This window comes from Papio anubis, chromosome 20, assembly GCF_008728515.1.
Source record: "Papio anubis isolate 15944 chromosome 20, Panubis1.0, whole genome shotgun sequence".
NCBI classification, from domain to species: Eukaryota; Metazoa; Chordata; class Mammalia; order Primates; family Cercopithecidae; genus Papio; species Papio anubis.
Genome location: NC_044995.1, coordinates 41247763 through 41263901, shown reverse-complemented (window position 1 = coordinate 41263901; position 16139 = coordinate 41247763). Strand labels below are relative to the sequence as shown.

At 49.9% G+C, this 16139-nt stretch overlaps 1 protein-coding gene across 2 annotated transcripts in view; it reads left to right on the top strand.

The window, feature by feature from the left end:
- Positions 1-1885: 1885 nt before the first annotated feature.
- SLC44A2 (solute carrier family 44 member 2) overlaps positions 1886-16139 on the top strand; it is a 49664-nt gene continuing 35410 nt past the window's right edge. The window contains exon 1 of one of the 2 annotated variants that reach the window (XM_031659918.1): positions 1886-2007. In XM_031659918.1, coding sequence (XP_031515778.1) covers positions 1977-2007 — 31 coding nt within the window. In that variant the 5' untranslated portion in view covers positions 1886-1976. The remainder of the gene's footprint in view (positions 2008-16139) is intronic. The other variant, XM_031659920.1, reaches the window with a different exon arrangement.

Here is a 16139-nt window from a genome sequence, read left to right as displayed (position 1 = left end):
GAATAAGGATACTATAAAGCTGCCATGAACATTTATATGAATGTCTCTGTGGGTTTTTTCTTTTCTTCGCTTATATTTTTCTTGGGTATATACCTAGGAATGCAATTTCTAGGGCATTAACTTTGCAAGAAACTGCCAGATCGTTTTCCAACTGGTTGTGGCATTTTACATTCTCACCAACAGTGTAGGAGAGCCCCCATATGCTTCCCATCTTCCTCAACACTTGGTTCGACCAGTCTTTTTAATTTTAGCTATTCAGGTGGGAGTGCAATGGTATCTCATCGACATTTCGATTTACATTTCCCTGATGACTTTGTGCTTTATTATTATTATTATTATTATTTTGAGACAGGGTCTCACTCTCTCACCCAGGCTGGAGTGCAGTGATATTTTCACACGTTTTTCTTTTTTTTTTTTTGAGACAGAGTTTCACTTTTTGCCCAGTTCTGTTGCCCAGGCTGGAGTGCAATAGCGTCATCTCGGCTCACCACAACTTCCACCTCATTGGTTCAAGTGATTCTCCTGCCTCAGCCTACTGAGTAGCTGGGATTACAGGCATGCGCCACCATGCCAGGCTAATTTTTTGTATATTTAATAGAGACGGGGATTCTCCATGTTGGTCAGGCTGGTCTCGAACTCCTGAGTTCAGGTGATCTGCCAGCCTCGGCCTCTCAAAGTGCTGGAATTACGGGCGTGAGCCTCCGCGCTCGGTCTGCTTTCACCCATTTTTTCCACAACAGCTGTCGAGGCTACAGGGAACACTTCTTGGTTACTACGTCCCATGCACACACACCTGCAGTGATTTGTCCAGGGTCAGTGCCAGACCGGAATCGCACCAGGTGAACATGACTTGGATTTACTCTTTCTGCCAGAAAGCATTCTGCTTCAAAGCATTTACTCCCCTGATTTCATGTTGTCAAACTCTAAAATTCTTACCAATCTGATGAATGGAAATGGCATCTTTTGGTATGTTCAGTGGTACACCATGATCAATAGTTACCTATCAATTATTTATCTATCCATCATTTATTATTATTAATTATCATTATTATTTTGAGACAGGGTTGCCCAGGCAGTGGAACAATCATGGCTCACTGCAGCCTCAAACTGTTGGACCCAAGTGATCCTCCTACCTCAGCCTCCCGAGTAGCTGAATTACAAGTGTGCATTACCAAACCCGGGTAATTATTATTATTATTATTTTGTTTTTTTGAAATGGAGTCTCGCTCTGTCGCCCAGGCTGGAGTGTAGTGACGCAGTCTTGGCTCACTGCAAGCTCCGCCTCCCGGGTTCACGCCATTCTCCTGCCTCAGCCTCCCGAGTAGCTGGGACTACAGGCACCGGCCACGCCTGGCTAATTTTTTTGTATTTTTAGTAGAGACGGGGTTTCACCGTGTTAGCCAGGATGATCTTGATCTCCTGACCTCGTGATCCGCCTGCCTTTGCCTCCCAAAGTGCTGGGATTACAGGCGTGAGCCACCGCGCCCGGCTAAGCCCGGCTAATTTTTCAAATTTTTTGTACAGACGAGTCTTCCTATGTTGCCCAGGCTGGTCTGGAACTCTTTGGCCCAAGCTATCCTCCCGCCTCAGCCTCCGGAGTGGCTGGGATTGCAGGCCCGCGCCACCACGCCCAGCCTCAGTATCTCCTTGACGATGAAATGCATAGATGAATGAATGAATGAATGAATGAATGAATGACAGACCTCTCTTTGCTCACCGTGCACACCCTCAAGAGGGTTACTCGAGAGCCAAGACTGGAAACAAAGGTTGGGGCCCCACCCATCCCGGGCCAGGACCCGCCCCCGGGACCCGCCCTCGCCCGCTCGAGGCTCCCATTGGAGGAGGCGCGCGGGGGCTGGCCCGGCGGGCGGGGCGGGGCCGGGGCCCGGGGCGGGGCGCTGCAGCCCGCGGAGCCTCCCGCCCGCCCGGGCTGGGGTCGCGCTGGCTCGGACTCCGCTCCCCGCCCCGCCGCGGCCATGGAGGACGAGCGGAAAAACGGAGCCTACGGTAGGAGCTGCCTCCGGTCAGGGGCCGCCTCTGCTGACTTGGGGGTGGGAGGACCTTGAGCGAGGGGGACATCTGAGACCCTAGGCACCCGCCCTGCCGCTGGAGGGCCCTCCGCGCTGGGGCCCCCGCATCCCACACTGCGCGGATCCCACGCCCCCTGCTCCAGCCGGGTCGCCCCGCGTCCCCTCCCCGGGAGCCCCAGCTCCCCCTCCGGCTGATGAGCCGGTGCTCATGGCGCATGCTCCGCCCGGGGAGGTCCCGTTATCTGGGTGGCTCAGATGGCGGGCGGGGGAGGGGAGGCGCGGCGATCCGGGCTCGGAAAAGAGACAGGGCCCTGACCTCCCCAAATCCCCCTCCTCTTCCAAACCCCTTTGTCCACTTCTTCCTCCTGCCCCTTTCCGCCAGAAGTAGCCGTCCAGGGCTTTTAGCCAGATGGGGAAACTGAGGCAAGACTGGGCAGACCGAATACCCAGCTGACAGCCCACCGGGTCTGGCTAGCCGCCTGGAAACGGCGGAAAGAAGGGCATCTTTGGTGAGGGGGCAGGAAGGAAGCAGGAAACAATTGAGAAACTTTCCCCTCCCTGTGCAAGGGGCTAGGGGCCCCCACCTCCCACTTCGGGAGGTGCTGGCGGCTGGAACTTCCTCCGGCGAACCTCTTGGGGCGGCCTCAGGCATTTGGCCCTGGGCATGGGCCCAGGATGTGGGCTTCTCTATCACCAGCGCCCTGTGGTTCCACCCTCCCCTGGATTCCCACGGTGGGGGGAGTTGCCATCCTTAGTTTTTCCTTTCTCTTCTCCATTTTGGGTCCCCAAGACCCAACTCAGTACCAGCCCCACGTGGTACTACCCTGGGGGCAAAGAAGCACTGTCGCACCCCTCTTTGTGTGACAAGAACTTCCTGGAAACTGTGACACTGAAGGGCCTTGGGGAGGGGGCCGGAAACTGCTCGAAATTATTCAAGAAAAACAAGTTGGGTAGAGCTGTGCCTCCCTGCCCCTAGGGACTGTATGGCCTCAGGAGGCTACCGGGAGAGACAGATCAGGGAGGCTGGGACCTTCCCTGCAGAGCCCAGTCAAGGGGAGGCAGCAGTACCTGGCCACCTCCCAGCACCCCCTTCTCGATTGAAGCTGCTGCCCAGTCCTCTGGAGGGACCCCCTTGGTCTTGATTTGGGCTCAAATCCCAGCCCCAGCGGCTGCGGGTGCTGTGTGTCCCTTGGGTGTGGCAGGCTGTCTCTCACCTGAGAGTCTCAGCCTGAGGTTCCAGCCAGGTCTTGCCTGCTTGTGGGCAGCATCTGAGGGGGTCTTGGGTCTCTATGAAGTTTGGCTGGGACAGGGACGAGGGGCAGAGAGGACAATGATATGATTCACCTAGCCTTGAATTTGGCCAAAGGATGGAATTGAGCTGTGGACGGAGCTGGGCAGACCTCCCAGGCCCACACATGAGACAGGGGACCCCGCCAGACAGAGCTTGTTCTGGGCTTAAGGGAGTACCTTCAATCAACAAATATTTGTTGAGCACAATTTAGGCAGGGGTCTAGACACTGGAAACCCAGCAGTGAATAGAGCAGTGAAATCCTTGACCGCAGGGAGTAGTCAAGGGAAGGAATGTGTAATTTTAGGTTGTAAGTTGTGAAGCAAAGAACGGGACATCGTGTGATCTTGTGTGGCAGAAACAGCAGCGATTATTTTAGGTTACTAAGGGTTGGAAGTTGAGCCAGCCGTGGGAAGATTTAGGGGAAGTGTGTTTCATGCAGAAAGAACAGCAAACAAACCACATCGTTACTTAATTATATTTTGCCTTGGGGCCAGAGGGGGCATCTGGTTTGATTGCTTGAAGTAGGGGTTTTGCTTAGCTTGGAGTAGTCCCTTCACATCAGAACCAAAAACCTGGGGGCCTTGCACTGGCCCATAAAGTCCCTGATAGATGAAGGGAGCTTTAGGGAGCTTTCCCCTAGGGATGGTGTGGAAGAGTGACTCACTTATCCTACCCTCCTGCCCCAGTGGCTTCCCATCCGTCGTGAGTTTAGGGGCTGACATCAGACAAACCCAGGCTCAAATCCTGGCTCTGACATTTAGGAGCCATGTGGCCCTGGGTGAGTCCGTGACCTCTCTGAAGCTGTGTCTTTGTCTGTAGGACTCGGTGGACCACACTCACTGGTAGAGGAAGCATTTTGCATAGTCTGGCAAGCTCGATGTGCTCAGGAGGCCTCTGGGGCTGGTGTTACTGAGGACATGGCTTTCCCCTGAACTGACGGAGAAGCAACCCAAGGCATTGACTTGGGTGAGACCAGGTTGGGCAGGAAGTACATTCCTCAGCAGAGATCATATCTAAAGGAAGGCAGCAGTTCCGAGGGAAATGGGGAAATGGCTCTGGGCCCCGGCGGATGTCAGCAATGGGCACTGCCATCCTTCCCATCCAGCCCACACCTCTTGGCAAGAGCAGTGCAGAAAAAGATTCTAGAATCCAAAACAATAAACCTTGACCATGGAGACATAAAACTAGGTCGGTAGGGGTCAGTAGTGATGCTTATTTAAAAACGGACTTGGTCGGGAGCGCTGTGGCTCACGCCTGTAATCCCAGCACTTTGGGAGGCCGAGGTGGGCGGATCACAAGGTCAGGAGATCGAGACCACGGTGAAAACCTCGCCTCTACTCGCTAAAAATACAACAAAAATTAGCCGGGCTGTGCCGTTGTGGGCCCCCCTGTAGTCCTTCCAGCTACTCGGGGAGGCTGAGGCAGGAGAATGGCGGGAATCCCAGGAGGCTGAGCTTGCAGTGAGCTGAGATCCTGCCACTGCACTCCAGCCTGGGCGCATAGAGCGAGACTCCGTCTCCAAAACAAAACAAAAACAAAAACAAAAACAAACAAAAACGGACTCTTTGCCAGGTGCGGGTGGCTCACCTGTAATCCCAGCACTTTAGGGACCGAGGCTACGGATCACGCAGGTCAGAGATCAAGACAATCCTGGCTACCACAGTGAAACCCTTCTATGAAATACAAAATGCCGGGCGCAGTGGCTCACGGCTGTAATCCCAGCACTTTGGGAGGCCGAGGCGTGGTAGATCAATGAGCCGGGAATTCTGAGACCAGCCTGAGCAACACGGTGAATCCCCATCTCTACTAAAATACAAAGTTAGCCAGGTGTGAAAGGCCTGTAATCCCCCAGCTGCTCGGGAGGCTGAGGCAGGAGAACCGCTTGAACTTCTGGGAGGCGAGGTTGTGGTGAGCCGAGATTGCGCCATTGCACTACAGCCTGGGCAAAAGAGTGAAATTCAGTCTCGAAATGAATAAATAAATAAGAAAACACAAAAATTAGCTGTCTGTAGTCCCAGCTACTTGAGAGGCTGAGGCAGGAGAATCACTTTTAAACTGGGAGGCAGAGGTTGCAGTGAGCCAAGATACGCACTGCACTCCATCCTGGATGACAGAGTGAAACTCCATCTCAAAAAATAAATAAAATAAAAAATGGACTCTGCCGCCGAGAGGATTACAGACTCGATGCCTGTAATACCAAAGCACTTTGGGGAGGTTGAGGTGAGCGGGTCAGATTTGAGGTCGGGAGATCGAGGTCATCCTGGCCAAAATGGTGAAACCCCATCCTCTATTAAAAATATAAAATTAGTCAAGCATGGTGGTGCACATCTGTAATCCTAGCTGGGACTCTGGGAGGGGGGGCTGACAGAGAATTGATTGAACCTGGAGGCGGAGGCCGCAGTGAGCTGAGATGAAAGCACTGCACTCCAGCCTGGGCTATGGAGCCGGTGACTCTGTCTCAAAAACAACAAAACCAGACTCTGGCTGGACAGTCACTGATGCCTGTAATTCCAGCACTTTGGGGAGTCCCAGGTGGGAGGATCGCTTGAGCCCATGAGTTTGAGACCAGCCTGGGCAATATAGTGAGACCCTGTTTCTACAAAAAATTTAAAAAATTAACGGAGTGTGGCAGTGCTCACCTGTAGTTCCAGCTACTTGGGAGGCTGAGGTGGGAGGATTGCTTGAGCCCAGGAGGTGAGGTTGCAGGAGCAAAGATAGTGCCACTGCACTGCCTGGATGACAGAGGAAGGCCCTGTCTCAAAAAGGAGATTCCAGCTGGGTGCTGTGGCTCATGCCTGTAATCCCAGCTTGGGAGGCCGTGAGGCTGGCGGATCACGAGGTCAGGAGATCGAGGTCAGGAGATCCTGGCTGACACGGTGAAACTCCTGTCTCTACTAAAATACAAAAATTAGCTGGGCATGGTGGCGGCACCTGTAGTCCCAGCTACTCGGGAGAGGCTGAGGCAAGAGAATGGCATGACCCAGGAGGGCGGAGCTTGCAGTGAGCCAAGATCGGGCCACTGCGCCTCCAGCTCATGACAGAACGGTGACTCCGCCTCCCAAAACAAACCTCCCCCAAAAAACAAAACAAAACAAAACAAAAACAAAAAAGCAGATTCCCTTGTCCCATTTGCCAGAATACAATTCAGCCTGCAGTGAGGCCCTGGCACCTGATTTAAAACATATATACATATGACTGGGTGTGGTTGCTCACTTCGTAATCTCAGCACTTGTTAGAGTCCTGCGGCAGGTGTGTATCACCTGAAGTCAGGAGTTCAAGACCAGCCTGACCAACATGGTGAAACCCTGTCTCTACTAAAAAATACAAAAATTGGCCAGGCACAGTGGCTCACGCCTCTAATATTAGAACTTCTGGGAGGCTGAGGCTGGTGGGATCACCTGAGGTCTGGAAGTTCCAGACCAGCCTTACCAATATGGTGAAACCCTGTCTCTACTAAAAATACAAAAATTAGCTTGGCTGCAGGATGTGCACTCGTAGTCCCAGCTATGTGGGAGGCTGAGACAGGAGAATTGCTGGAACCCAGGAGGCAGTGGTTGCAATGAGCTGAGATTGTGCCATTGCACCCAGCCCGGGTGACAAGAGGAACCTGAAAAAATTATATATATATAAAATATATCTATACACATACACATATATATGTATATATGAAAAGGTTGTTACTTGTCACATTTTCGAAAGGGATAATACAGTCACTTGCTTTAAATACAAAAGATGCTATGGTTTTATGATGAAAGTTTCCTTGCTCTCTTTTACCCTGGACCATACTTTATTCTTTGTTGTTGTCAAGATACACAGGGTCTCACTCTGTTGCCCAGGCTGGCTAGAGTGCAGTGGTAATGATCATAGCTACTGCAGCCTCAAATTCTGGGCTCCAAGTGATCCTGTAGGTAGTTGAGATCTCTATAGGTGAGTGCCGTGGATGCTCAAATAATTTTTTTTTTTTTTAAGAGGCAGGGTCTCACCATGTTGCCCAGGGCTGGTCATGAACTCCTGGGCTCAATCCTCTTGTATTGGCCTCCCCAAAGTGCTAGCATTATAGGCATGAGTCACCACACTCAGAGTTTTATTTGTTTATTTGTTTTGCCTAATGTATATTGGGAGATGATCTCGTGTCAAAACCTCCAAAGCTTCTCAATCATTTATTGTTATTATTATTTTATTTTTTTAAGAGACAGGGTCAGCCTGGGCATGGTAGCCTACTCCTGTAATCCCAGCACTTTTGGGAGGCCGAGGCGGTGATCATGGGGTCAGGAGATCAAGACCATCCTGGCCAACATGGTGAAACCCCCGCTTTTTTTTTTTTGAGACAGAGTCTTTGCTCTGTCTGCACACCCATGTGACATCTGTCTCCCCCAACACATGTAAGTATCTCTATACTCAGTGCTGGGCAGCATCTGCTTTTTGAGACACAGTCTCACTCTGTCACCAGGCTGGAGTGCAGTGGCACAGTCTCAGCTCACTGCAGCTCCGGGCCTCCTGGGTTCATGCCATTCTCTCCTGCCTCAGCTTCCCAAGTAGCGCTGACTACAGGCCACCACCACTCGCTAATTTTTTGTATTTTTAGTAGAGATGGAGTTTCACCGTGTTAGCCAGGATGGTCTCAAACTCCTGACCTCGGATCTACCCTCGGCCTCCCAAAGTGCTGGGATTACAGGCTGAGCCACCGCGCCTGTGCCACTTTATTTCTACTAAAAATAAAAAAATTAGCCGGGCATGGTGGCGTGCACCTCTAGTCCCAGCTACTTGGGAGGCTGAGGCAGGAGAATCACTTGAACCCAGGAAGTGGAAGTTGCAGTGAGCTGAGATTGCGCCACTCCACTCTAGCCTGGGCAACAGAGCGAAACCCTGTCTCAAAAAATAAATAAATAAATAAATAAATAAATAAATAAATAGACAGGGTCTTGCTATGTTGCCTTGGCTAGCCTAGAACTCCTGAGTTAAAGGGATCCTCCCACCTCAGCCTCCCGAGTAGCTGGGACCAATTACAGGTGTGTGCCATGGCTCCCAGCACAGTATTTTTTCACAGTATCATAGAATAGTACGTTTGTGGATGGACTGTCTTTTATTTAGCCAATCAAAGGGAATATTTATTTTAAACTTTTTTTTGAAGTAGGAAATACATACATAAAAGGGCATAGATCCTAAATATATGAGGCTGAAGGAGCTTTCACAAGGTGAACACCTCATCTGGCCAGCACCCAGATAAGGAAAAAAGAACATTTCCAGGGCCCTGTCATGTGCAAGAAGGGTCTCTCTGTATTATTATTATTTTATTAGTATATACACATATATATATATATATATATATATATTTTTTTTAATTTGAGACAAGGGCTCACTCTGTCACCCAGGGTGAAGTGCAGTGGTAAAATCTCAGCTCACTGAAACCTCTGCCTCCTAGTTTTAAGCAATTCTCCTGCCTCAGCCTCCCAAGGATCTGGGACTACAAGGTTCAAGTTACCATGCCTGATTAATTTTTGTATTTTTTGTAGAGACTGGGTTTTGCCATGTTGCCCAGGGTGGTCTGGAACTCCTGGGCTCAAGCTATCCACCTGCTTCAGCCTGCCAGAGTGCTGGAGCTAGAGGCTTGAGCCACTGCACCCAGCCTACCGTTTTTGTTTTTTTTTTTTTGAAATAGAGTCTTGCCCTATCGCCCAGGCTGGAGTGCAGTGGCGCGATCTCGGCTCACTGCAACCTCTGCCTCCTGGGTTCAAGCGATTCTTCTGCTTCAGCCTTCCCAGTAGCTTGGACTATAGGCATGTGCCACCATGCCCGGCTAATTTTTGTATTTTTGGTAGAGACAGGGTTTCACCATATTGGCCAGGCTGGTCTTGAACTCCTGACCTCATGATCTGCCCGCCTTGGCCTCCCAAAGTGCTGAGATTACAGGCATGAGCAACCGCGCCCGGTCCAGCCTACATTTTAAATTGAAGTGTAATTTGGTGTTTTTTGTTGTTGTTGCTCCTTTTTTCTTTTTTTTTTCAAGACAGAGTCTTGCTCTGTCGCCCAGGCTGGAGTGCAGTGGCATGATCTCAGCTCACTGCAACCTCCGCCTCCTGGGTTCAAGCGATTCTCCTGCCTCAGGCTCCTGAGTAGCTGGGATTACAGGTGCACCTCACCACGTCCAGCTACTTTTTGTATTTTTAGTAGAGACGGGGTTTTGCCATGTTGGTCAGGCTGGTCTCAAACTCCTGACCTCAAGTGATCCACCTGCCTCAGCCTCCCAAAGTACTAGGATTACAGGCATGAACCACTGCACCTGGTGAAGTGTAGTTTACATACTAAAAATCACACATCATTAGTTTTTTTGTAGAGATGGAGTCTCGCTATGTTGTCCAGGCTGGTCTTGAACTCCTGGGCTCAAGTGATCCTCCCACCTCAGCCTCTTAAAGTACTGAGAATACAGGTATAAGCCACCGTGCCCAGCCCGTAACTCTTTTTCAATGTACAGATCTATGATGTTACATTTATTTATTTATTTATTTATTTATTGAGAGTCTCGCTTTGTTACCCAGGCTGAAGGACAGGGCACGATCTCGGCTCACTGCAGCCTCTACCTCCCGGGTTCAAGTGATTCTCGTGCCTCAGCCTCACGAATAGCTGGGATTATAAGCACGCACCACCATGCCTGGCTAATTTTTGTATTTTTAGTAGAGACGGGGTTTCACCATGTTGGCCAGGCTGGTCTTGAACTCCCAACCTCAAATGATTCTCCCACCTTGGCCTCCCAAAGTGTTGGAATTATAGGCGTGAGCCACCGAGCCCGGCTAATGTTACTTATATTTAGATTGTTGGGTGGTGGCCTGTTTTTGTAAGGCTGGTGGGCTAAGAATGGCTCCTTTATTTTTAAATGATTGTAAAAAAAGAAATATATATATATATGACAGAGATGATATGTGAACCACAAAGCTTAAAATCTTTGATATCTGGTCCTTAACAGAAAACATTTGCAGAGACCTGGTAGAGAATTCTCCCTAGAGACTTTTCCTTATTATTATTTTTTTTTTGAGATGGAGTTTCGCTCTTGTTGCCCAGGCTGGAGTGCAATGGCGTGATCTCAGCTCGCTGCAACCTCTGCCTCCTGGATTCAAGTGATTCTCCTGCCTCAGACTCCTGAGTAGCTGCGATTACAGGCTCCTGCCACCACGCCTGGCTCATTTTTGTATTTTTAGTAGAGACGGGGTTTCACCATGTTGGCCAGGCTGGTGGGGAACTCCTGCTCTCAAGAGATCCGCTCGCCTCGGCCTCCCAAAGTGCTGGGATTACAATTGTGAGCCACCGCACCCCACCGAGACTTTTCTTTTTTCTTTTGTCATTTCCCAATCAATCCCCAAAGTGAGCATTTGATTTATTTATTTATTTATTTATTTACTTACTTACTTACTGGTTGAATTCCTGGGCTCAAGCGATCCTTCCCCTTCAACCTCCTGAGTAGCTGGGACTATAGGCATGTGCCTCTATGCCGGGCTACAGAGTATTATTTTAAAATACGATTTTAGGCTGGCCACGGTGCCTCACGCCTGTAATTCCAGCCCTTTGTGAGGCTGAGGCAGGCAGAGCACGTGAGGTCAGGAGTTCAAAACCAGCCTGGCCAACAGGGAGAAACCCTGTCTCTACTAAAAATACAAAAATTAGCCAGGCGTGGTGGCGCGTGCCTGTTATCCCAGCTACTTGGGAGGCTGAGGCAGGAGAATCACTTGAACCTGGGAGGTGGAGGTTGCAGTGAGCTGAGATGGTGCCACTGTTCTCTAGCCTGGGGGATAGAGTGAGACTCCATTTCAAATAAATAAATAAATATGATTTTATAAAAATGAAATAAAATATGATTTTTAAACTCTTGGTCAGGCCCATGAGCTGGAGCCCAGCCTGGGCAACATAGCAAAATCCTCATTTCTACTATAAAAATAAACAAGGCCGGGCACGGTGACTCACCCCTGTAATCTCAACACATTGGGAGGCTGAGGTGGGTGGATCACGACGTCAGGAGTTCAAAACCAGCCTGGCCAAGATGGTGAAACTCCATCTCTGCTAAAACTACAAAAATTAGCCAGGCGTGGTGGCAGGTGCCTGTAATCTCAGCTACTCGGGGGGCTGAAGCAGGAGAATCACTTGAATCTGGGCAGCAGAGGTTGCAGTGAGCCGAGACTGTGCCACTGCACTCCAGCCTGGGTAAGAGAGTGAGACTCCATCTCAAAAAATAATAAACAAACAAACAAACAAGAGACCTGGTGCAATGGTTCACTCCTGTAATCCCAGCTGTCTGCGAGGCCAAGGTGGGTGGATCGCTTGAGTCAGGAGTTTGAGACTAGCCTGGGCAACATTGCAAAACCCCTTCTTCCCAAAAATATACAAAAAATTAGCTGGGCATGGTGGCTCATGCCTGTGGTCTGAGCCACTCTGAAGGGTGAGGTGGGAGGATTGCTTGAGCCTGGGAGGCAGAGGTTGCAGTGAACCAACATTGTGCCACTGCACTCCAACCTAGATAACAGAATGAGACCCTGTCTCAAATATGCAAGTAAACAAATAAACTCTTACATAATAAAATTAATAAATTCCCTCTGTTCTGGCAGGGGGACGAAAAACTAATTATAAGTAAGTCCTTAAGTCCATGGAAGATTTTAGCTTTCCATGTGAAAGAATCTTCTACAAATCTTTGGTTAACTGTTTTCACCTCAGAGGTAGCTCAGCCAAGAAGTCTCCTTCCAGATTGTAACCTATTAATTTCTGTTTGTGTGTGGCATCTGGATCTTTTTTAAGCTTCTTAGACTGAGCCGGGTGTGGTGGCTCACTCCTATAATCCCAGCACTTTGGGATGCCAGGGCGGAAGGATCACTTGAGCCCAGGAATTTTATACCAGCCTGGGCAACATAGTGAGACCCTGTCTCTACAAAAAAAATTAAAAATTAGCAGGGCGTGGTGGTGCATGCCCGTAGTCCCATCCACTAGGGAGTCTGAGGTGGGAGGATCACTTGAGACCAGGCGGTCAAGGCTGCAGTGAGCTATGATTGTGCGCCTGCACTTCAGCCTGGGCAACAAAGGAGACCCTGTCTCAAAAAAAATAAAAAACATTAAATGTTTCTAGAAGCAAATCTCTGGTTTTGTGCCTAGCACAGTCTAGTATACAGTAGGGGCTCTATCTTTTGCCCTTAACCCTTCTGAGCCTCCCCACCCAGATGCTGTCCTCAAACCCTTTGTCAACAGGAGGTGTCTGGGCAGCTGGTGATGCTCATTCCCCAGGCACAGACTTCTGGGAAGGCAGAGGCCAGCGGCTGGCTGTGTGGGTGAGGCTTTGGGTTGCTGCAGCCCTTGGGGACTTGGCCAGTGTCCGGAAGCTGTGGGGGCTGGGTGGCATTTGATGTCCTGGCACCAGCACTGTGACTGGGCAGGCTGCGGCAGTTCTCTTATCACCCACGCCCACTGCACTGGGTGGGTCAGTCGTCACAGCCAGCAAGGCTGGCACCCGAAGGCTGCCTCCCCCAATCCTGGCCTTGTCCAACAGCTCGGTTTTCCCAATTTTTCTTCCACACCATTGCTGCAAGATTATCTCTGCTTCTCCTAGTACCTGCCGAGGAAAAGGCCTGGGTGGGCTCCAGCAGGGCGTTGGTTTGATTCGTGGCTGTGTTCCTCACCAGCCGTGTGGTCCGAGCAAGCAGCCTCGGCGTGCCCGTCGTGAAATGGGATCACACTATTGGTTAGTGGGGATAGGAGGAGTTGTTTTTGTTTTGTTATTTTTATTCGTTTGGTTTATTTTTATTTATTTTTATTTAATTTAATTAATTAATTAATTTATTTATTTATCTATTTCTTTTTTTGAGACGGAATCTTGCTCGGTCGCCCAGGCTGGAGTGCAGTGGCACGATCTCGGCTCACTGTAAGCTGCGCCTCCTGGGTTCACGCCATTCTCCTGCCTCAGCCTCCCGAGTAGCTGGGACTACAGGCGCCCGCTGCCACGCCCAGCTAGTTTTTTGTTTTATTGTGTTTTGTTTTGTTTTTGAAAGGAGTCTCGCTCTGTTGCCAGGCTGGAGTGCAGTGGCGCAGTCTCGGCTCACTGCAACCTCTGCCTCCTGGGTTCAAGCGATTCTCCTGCCTCAGCCTCCCAAGTAGCTGAGATTACAGGCACCTGCCACCACGCCCAGCTAATTTTTGTATTTTTAGTAGAGATGGGGTTTCACTACAATGGCCAGGCTGGTCTTGAACTCCTGACCTCGTGATCTACCTGCCTCGGCCTCCCAAAGTGCTGAGATTACAGGCATGAGCCACCGCGCCCGGCCGGTTTTATTTTTTTTAGAGACAGGGTTTCTGTCATCCAGGCTGGAGTGCAGTGGCATGATCACAGCTCACTGCAGTCTCTGCCTCCGGGCTCAAGCGATTCTCCCACCTCAGCCTCCTGAGTAGCTCGTACCACAGGCACGCACCACCACACCCAGCTAATATAGTTATTTTTTTGTTTTTTCTTTTCTTTTTTTTTTTTTTTTTTTTTTTTGAGATGGAGTCTCGCTCTGTCATCCAGGCTAGAGTACAGTGGCGCGATCTTGGCTCGCTACAACCTGCCTCCTGGGTTCAAGTGATTTTCCTGCCTCAGTTTCCCGAGTAGCTGGGACTACAGGCGCCCACCACTATGCCCGGCTAATTTTTTGTATTTTTGGTAGACACGGGGTTTTACCGCATTGGCCAGGCGGGTCTCGAGCTCCTGACCTCAAATGATCTGCCTGCCTTGGCTTCCCAAAGTGTTGGGATTACAGGCGTAAGCAACTGCACCTGGCCAACTTGAAGGCTTTGGCTGGGTGTAGTGGCTCATGCCTGTAGTTCAAGCACTTTGGGAGGCCAAGGCGGGAGGATTGCTTGAACCCAGGAGTTTGAGACCAGCCTGGGCAACATAGTGAAACCCCGTCTCTTTAAGAAAAATGGAAGAGGGAGGTAGCAGAGTCAGAGGAGGACATGGAACAACGGAAGCGAGGTGGGTTTGATGTGACTGCTGGCTTTAAAAATGGAAGAAGCAGCCAGGAGCCAAGGAATGTGGGTGGCCTCTAGAAGGTGAAACAGGCAAGGAAACAGATTTTCCCCTAGAATCTCCGAAAGAAACACAGCCCTGCCTATACCTCGATTGTAGCCCAGTGAGATGCATTTTGTACTTCTGCCCTCCTGAGCTGTGAGATAATACATTTGTGTTTTTAATTTGTTATTATTTTAAGACGAGTTTTGTTCTTGTTGCCCAGGCTGGAGTGCAGTGGCGCGATCTCGGCTCGCTGCAACCTCTGCCTCCTGATTTCAAGCGATTCTCCTGCCTCAGCCTCCTGAGTAGCTGGGATTACAGGCACATGCCACCACGCCCAGCTAATGTTTTGTATTTTTAGTAGAGATGGGGTTTCACCACGTTGGTCAGGCTGGTCTCAAGTTCCTGACCTTAGGTGATCCACTTGCCTTGGCCTCCCAAAGTGCAGGGATTACAGGCATGAGCCACCGCGCCCAGCCATAAATTTGTGTTTTTTAAGCCACCAAGGCATTGGTGTCTTGTTACAGCAACCATAGGAAATAATGCAGTTGACCCTCAAACCACATGGGTGTGAGGGGCACTGACCCCCTGTGAAATTAGAAATCTGTGTATGCCTTAAATTTTTGTAGAGACAGGGTTGTGATCTGTTGGTCAGGCTGGTCTCAAACTCCTGGCCTCAAGAGATCCTCCCACCTTAGCCTCCCAAAATGCTGGGGTTGCAGGCATGAGCCACCGTGCCCGGCCTGCATATAACTCCCTAAAAACTTAATTAGTGATAGACTACTGTTGACTCAGCCTTACTGGTAACATGGAGGTCAGGAGTTTGAGACCAACCTGGCCAACATGGTGAAATCACGTCTCTATTAAAATCACAAAAATTAGCCAAGCATAGTGGTACGCACCTGTAATCCCAGCTACTTGGGAGGCTGAGGCAGGAGAATCGCTTGAACCTGGGAGGTAGAGGTTGCAGTGAGCCAAGATTGCGCCACTGCACTCCAACCTGGGCAACAGAATGAGACTCCGTCTCAAACAAAAAAAAAAAAGAAGAAAAGAAAATGTTATTAATTTGGTGCAAAAGTCATTGCATTTTTTGCCTTTCTTTTTAATGGAAAAAATATTAAAATGTAAGGAAAAGAAAATACATTTATTATTCATTAGGTGGAAGCGGATCATCAAAAAGGTTTTCAGAGGCTAGGCGTGGTGGCTCACACCTGTAATCCCAGCACTTCGGGAGGCCAAGGCAGGTGGATCATTTGAGGTCAGGACTTCAAGACCAGCCTGTCCAACATGTTGAAAACCCTGTCTCTACTAAAAAAAAAAATTAGGGGCCAGGTGCAGTGGCTCATGCCACCTGTAATCCCAGCACTTTGGGAGGCCAAGGTGGGAGGATCACTTGAGGTCAGGAGTTTGAGACCAGCCTGGCCCACATGGTGAAACCCCATTTCTACTAAAAATACAAGTTAGTTGGGCATGGTGGCTCACACCTGTAGTCCCCGCTACTCAGGAGGCTGAGGCACAAGAATCGCTGAAGCCCGGGAGGCAGAAGTTGCAGTGAGCTGAGGTCACACCAGTGTACTCCAGCCTGGGCAACAGAGAGAGACTCAAAAAAAAAGATGGTCTTCACATTGAGTGAGCTGAGGAGGAAGAGGAAGGGAAGGGGTTGGTCTTGCTGTCTCAGGGATAACAGAGGTAGAAGAAAATTGTGTTTAAGGGGATCCGTGAAGCTCAAACCTGTGTTGTTCGAAGGTTAACTGTCCATTGACTTGGGAGCTGGATAGCTTGGGTCTGCTGATTGCAATCTTTC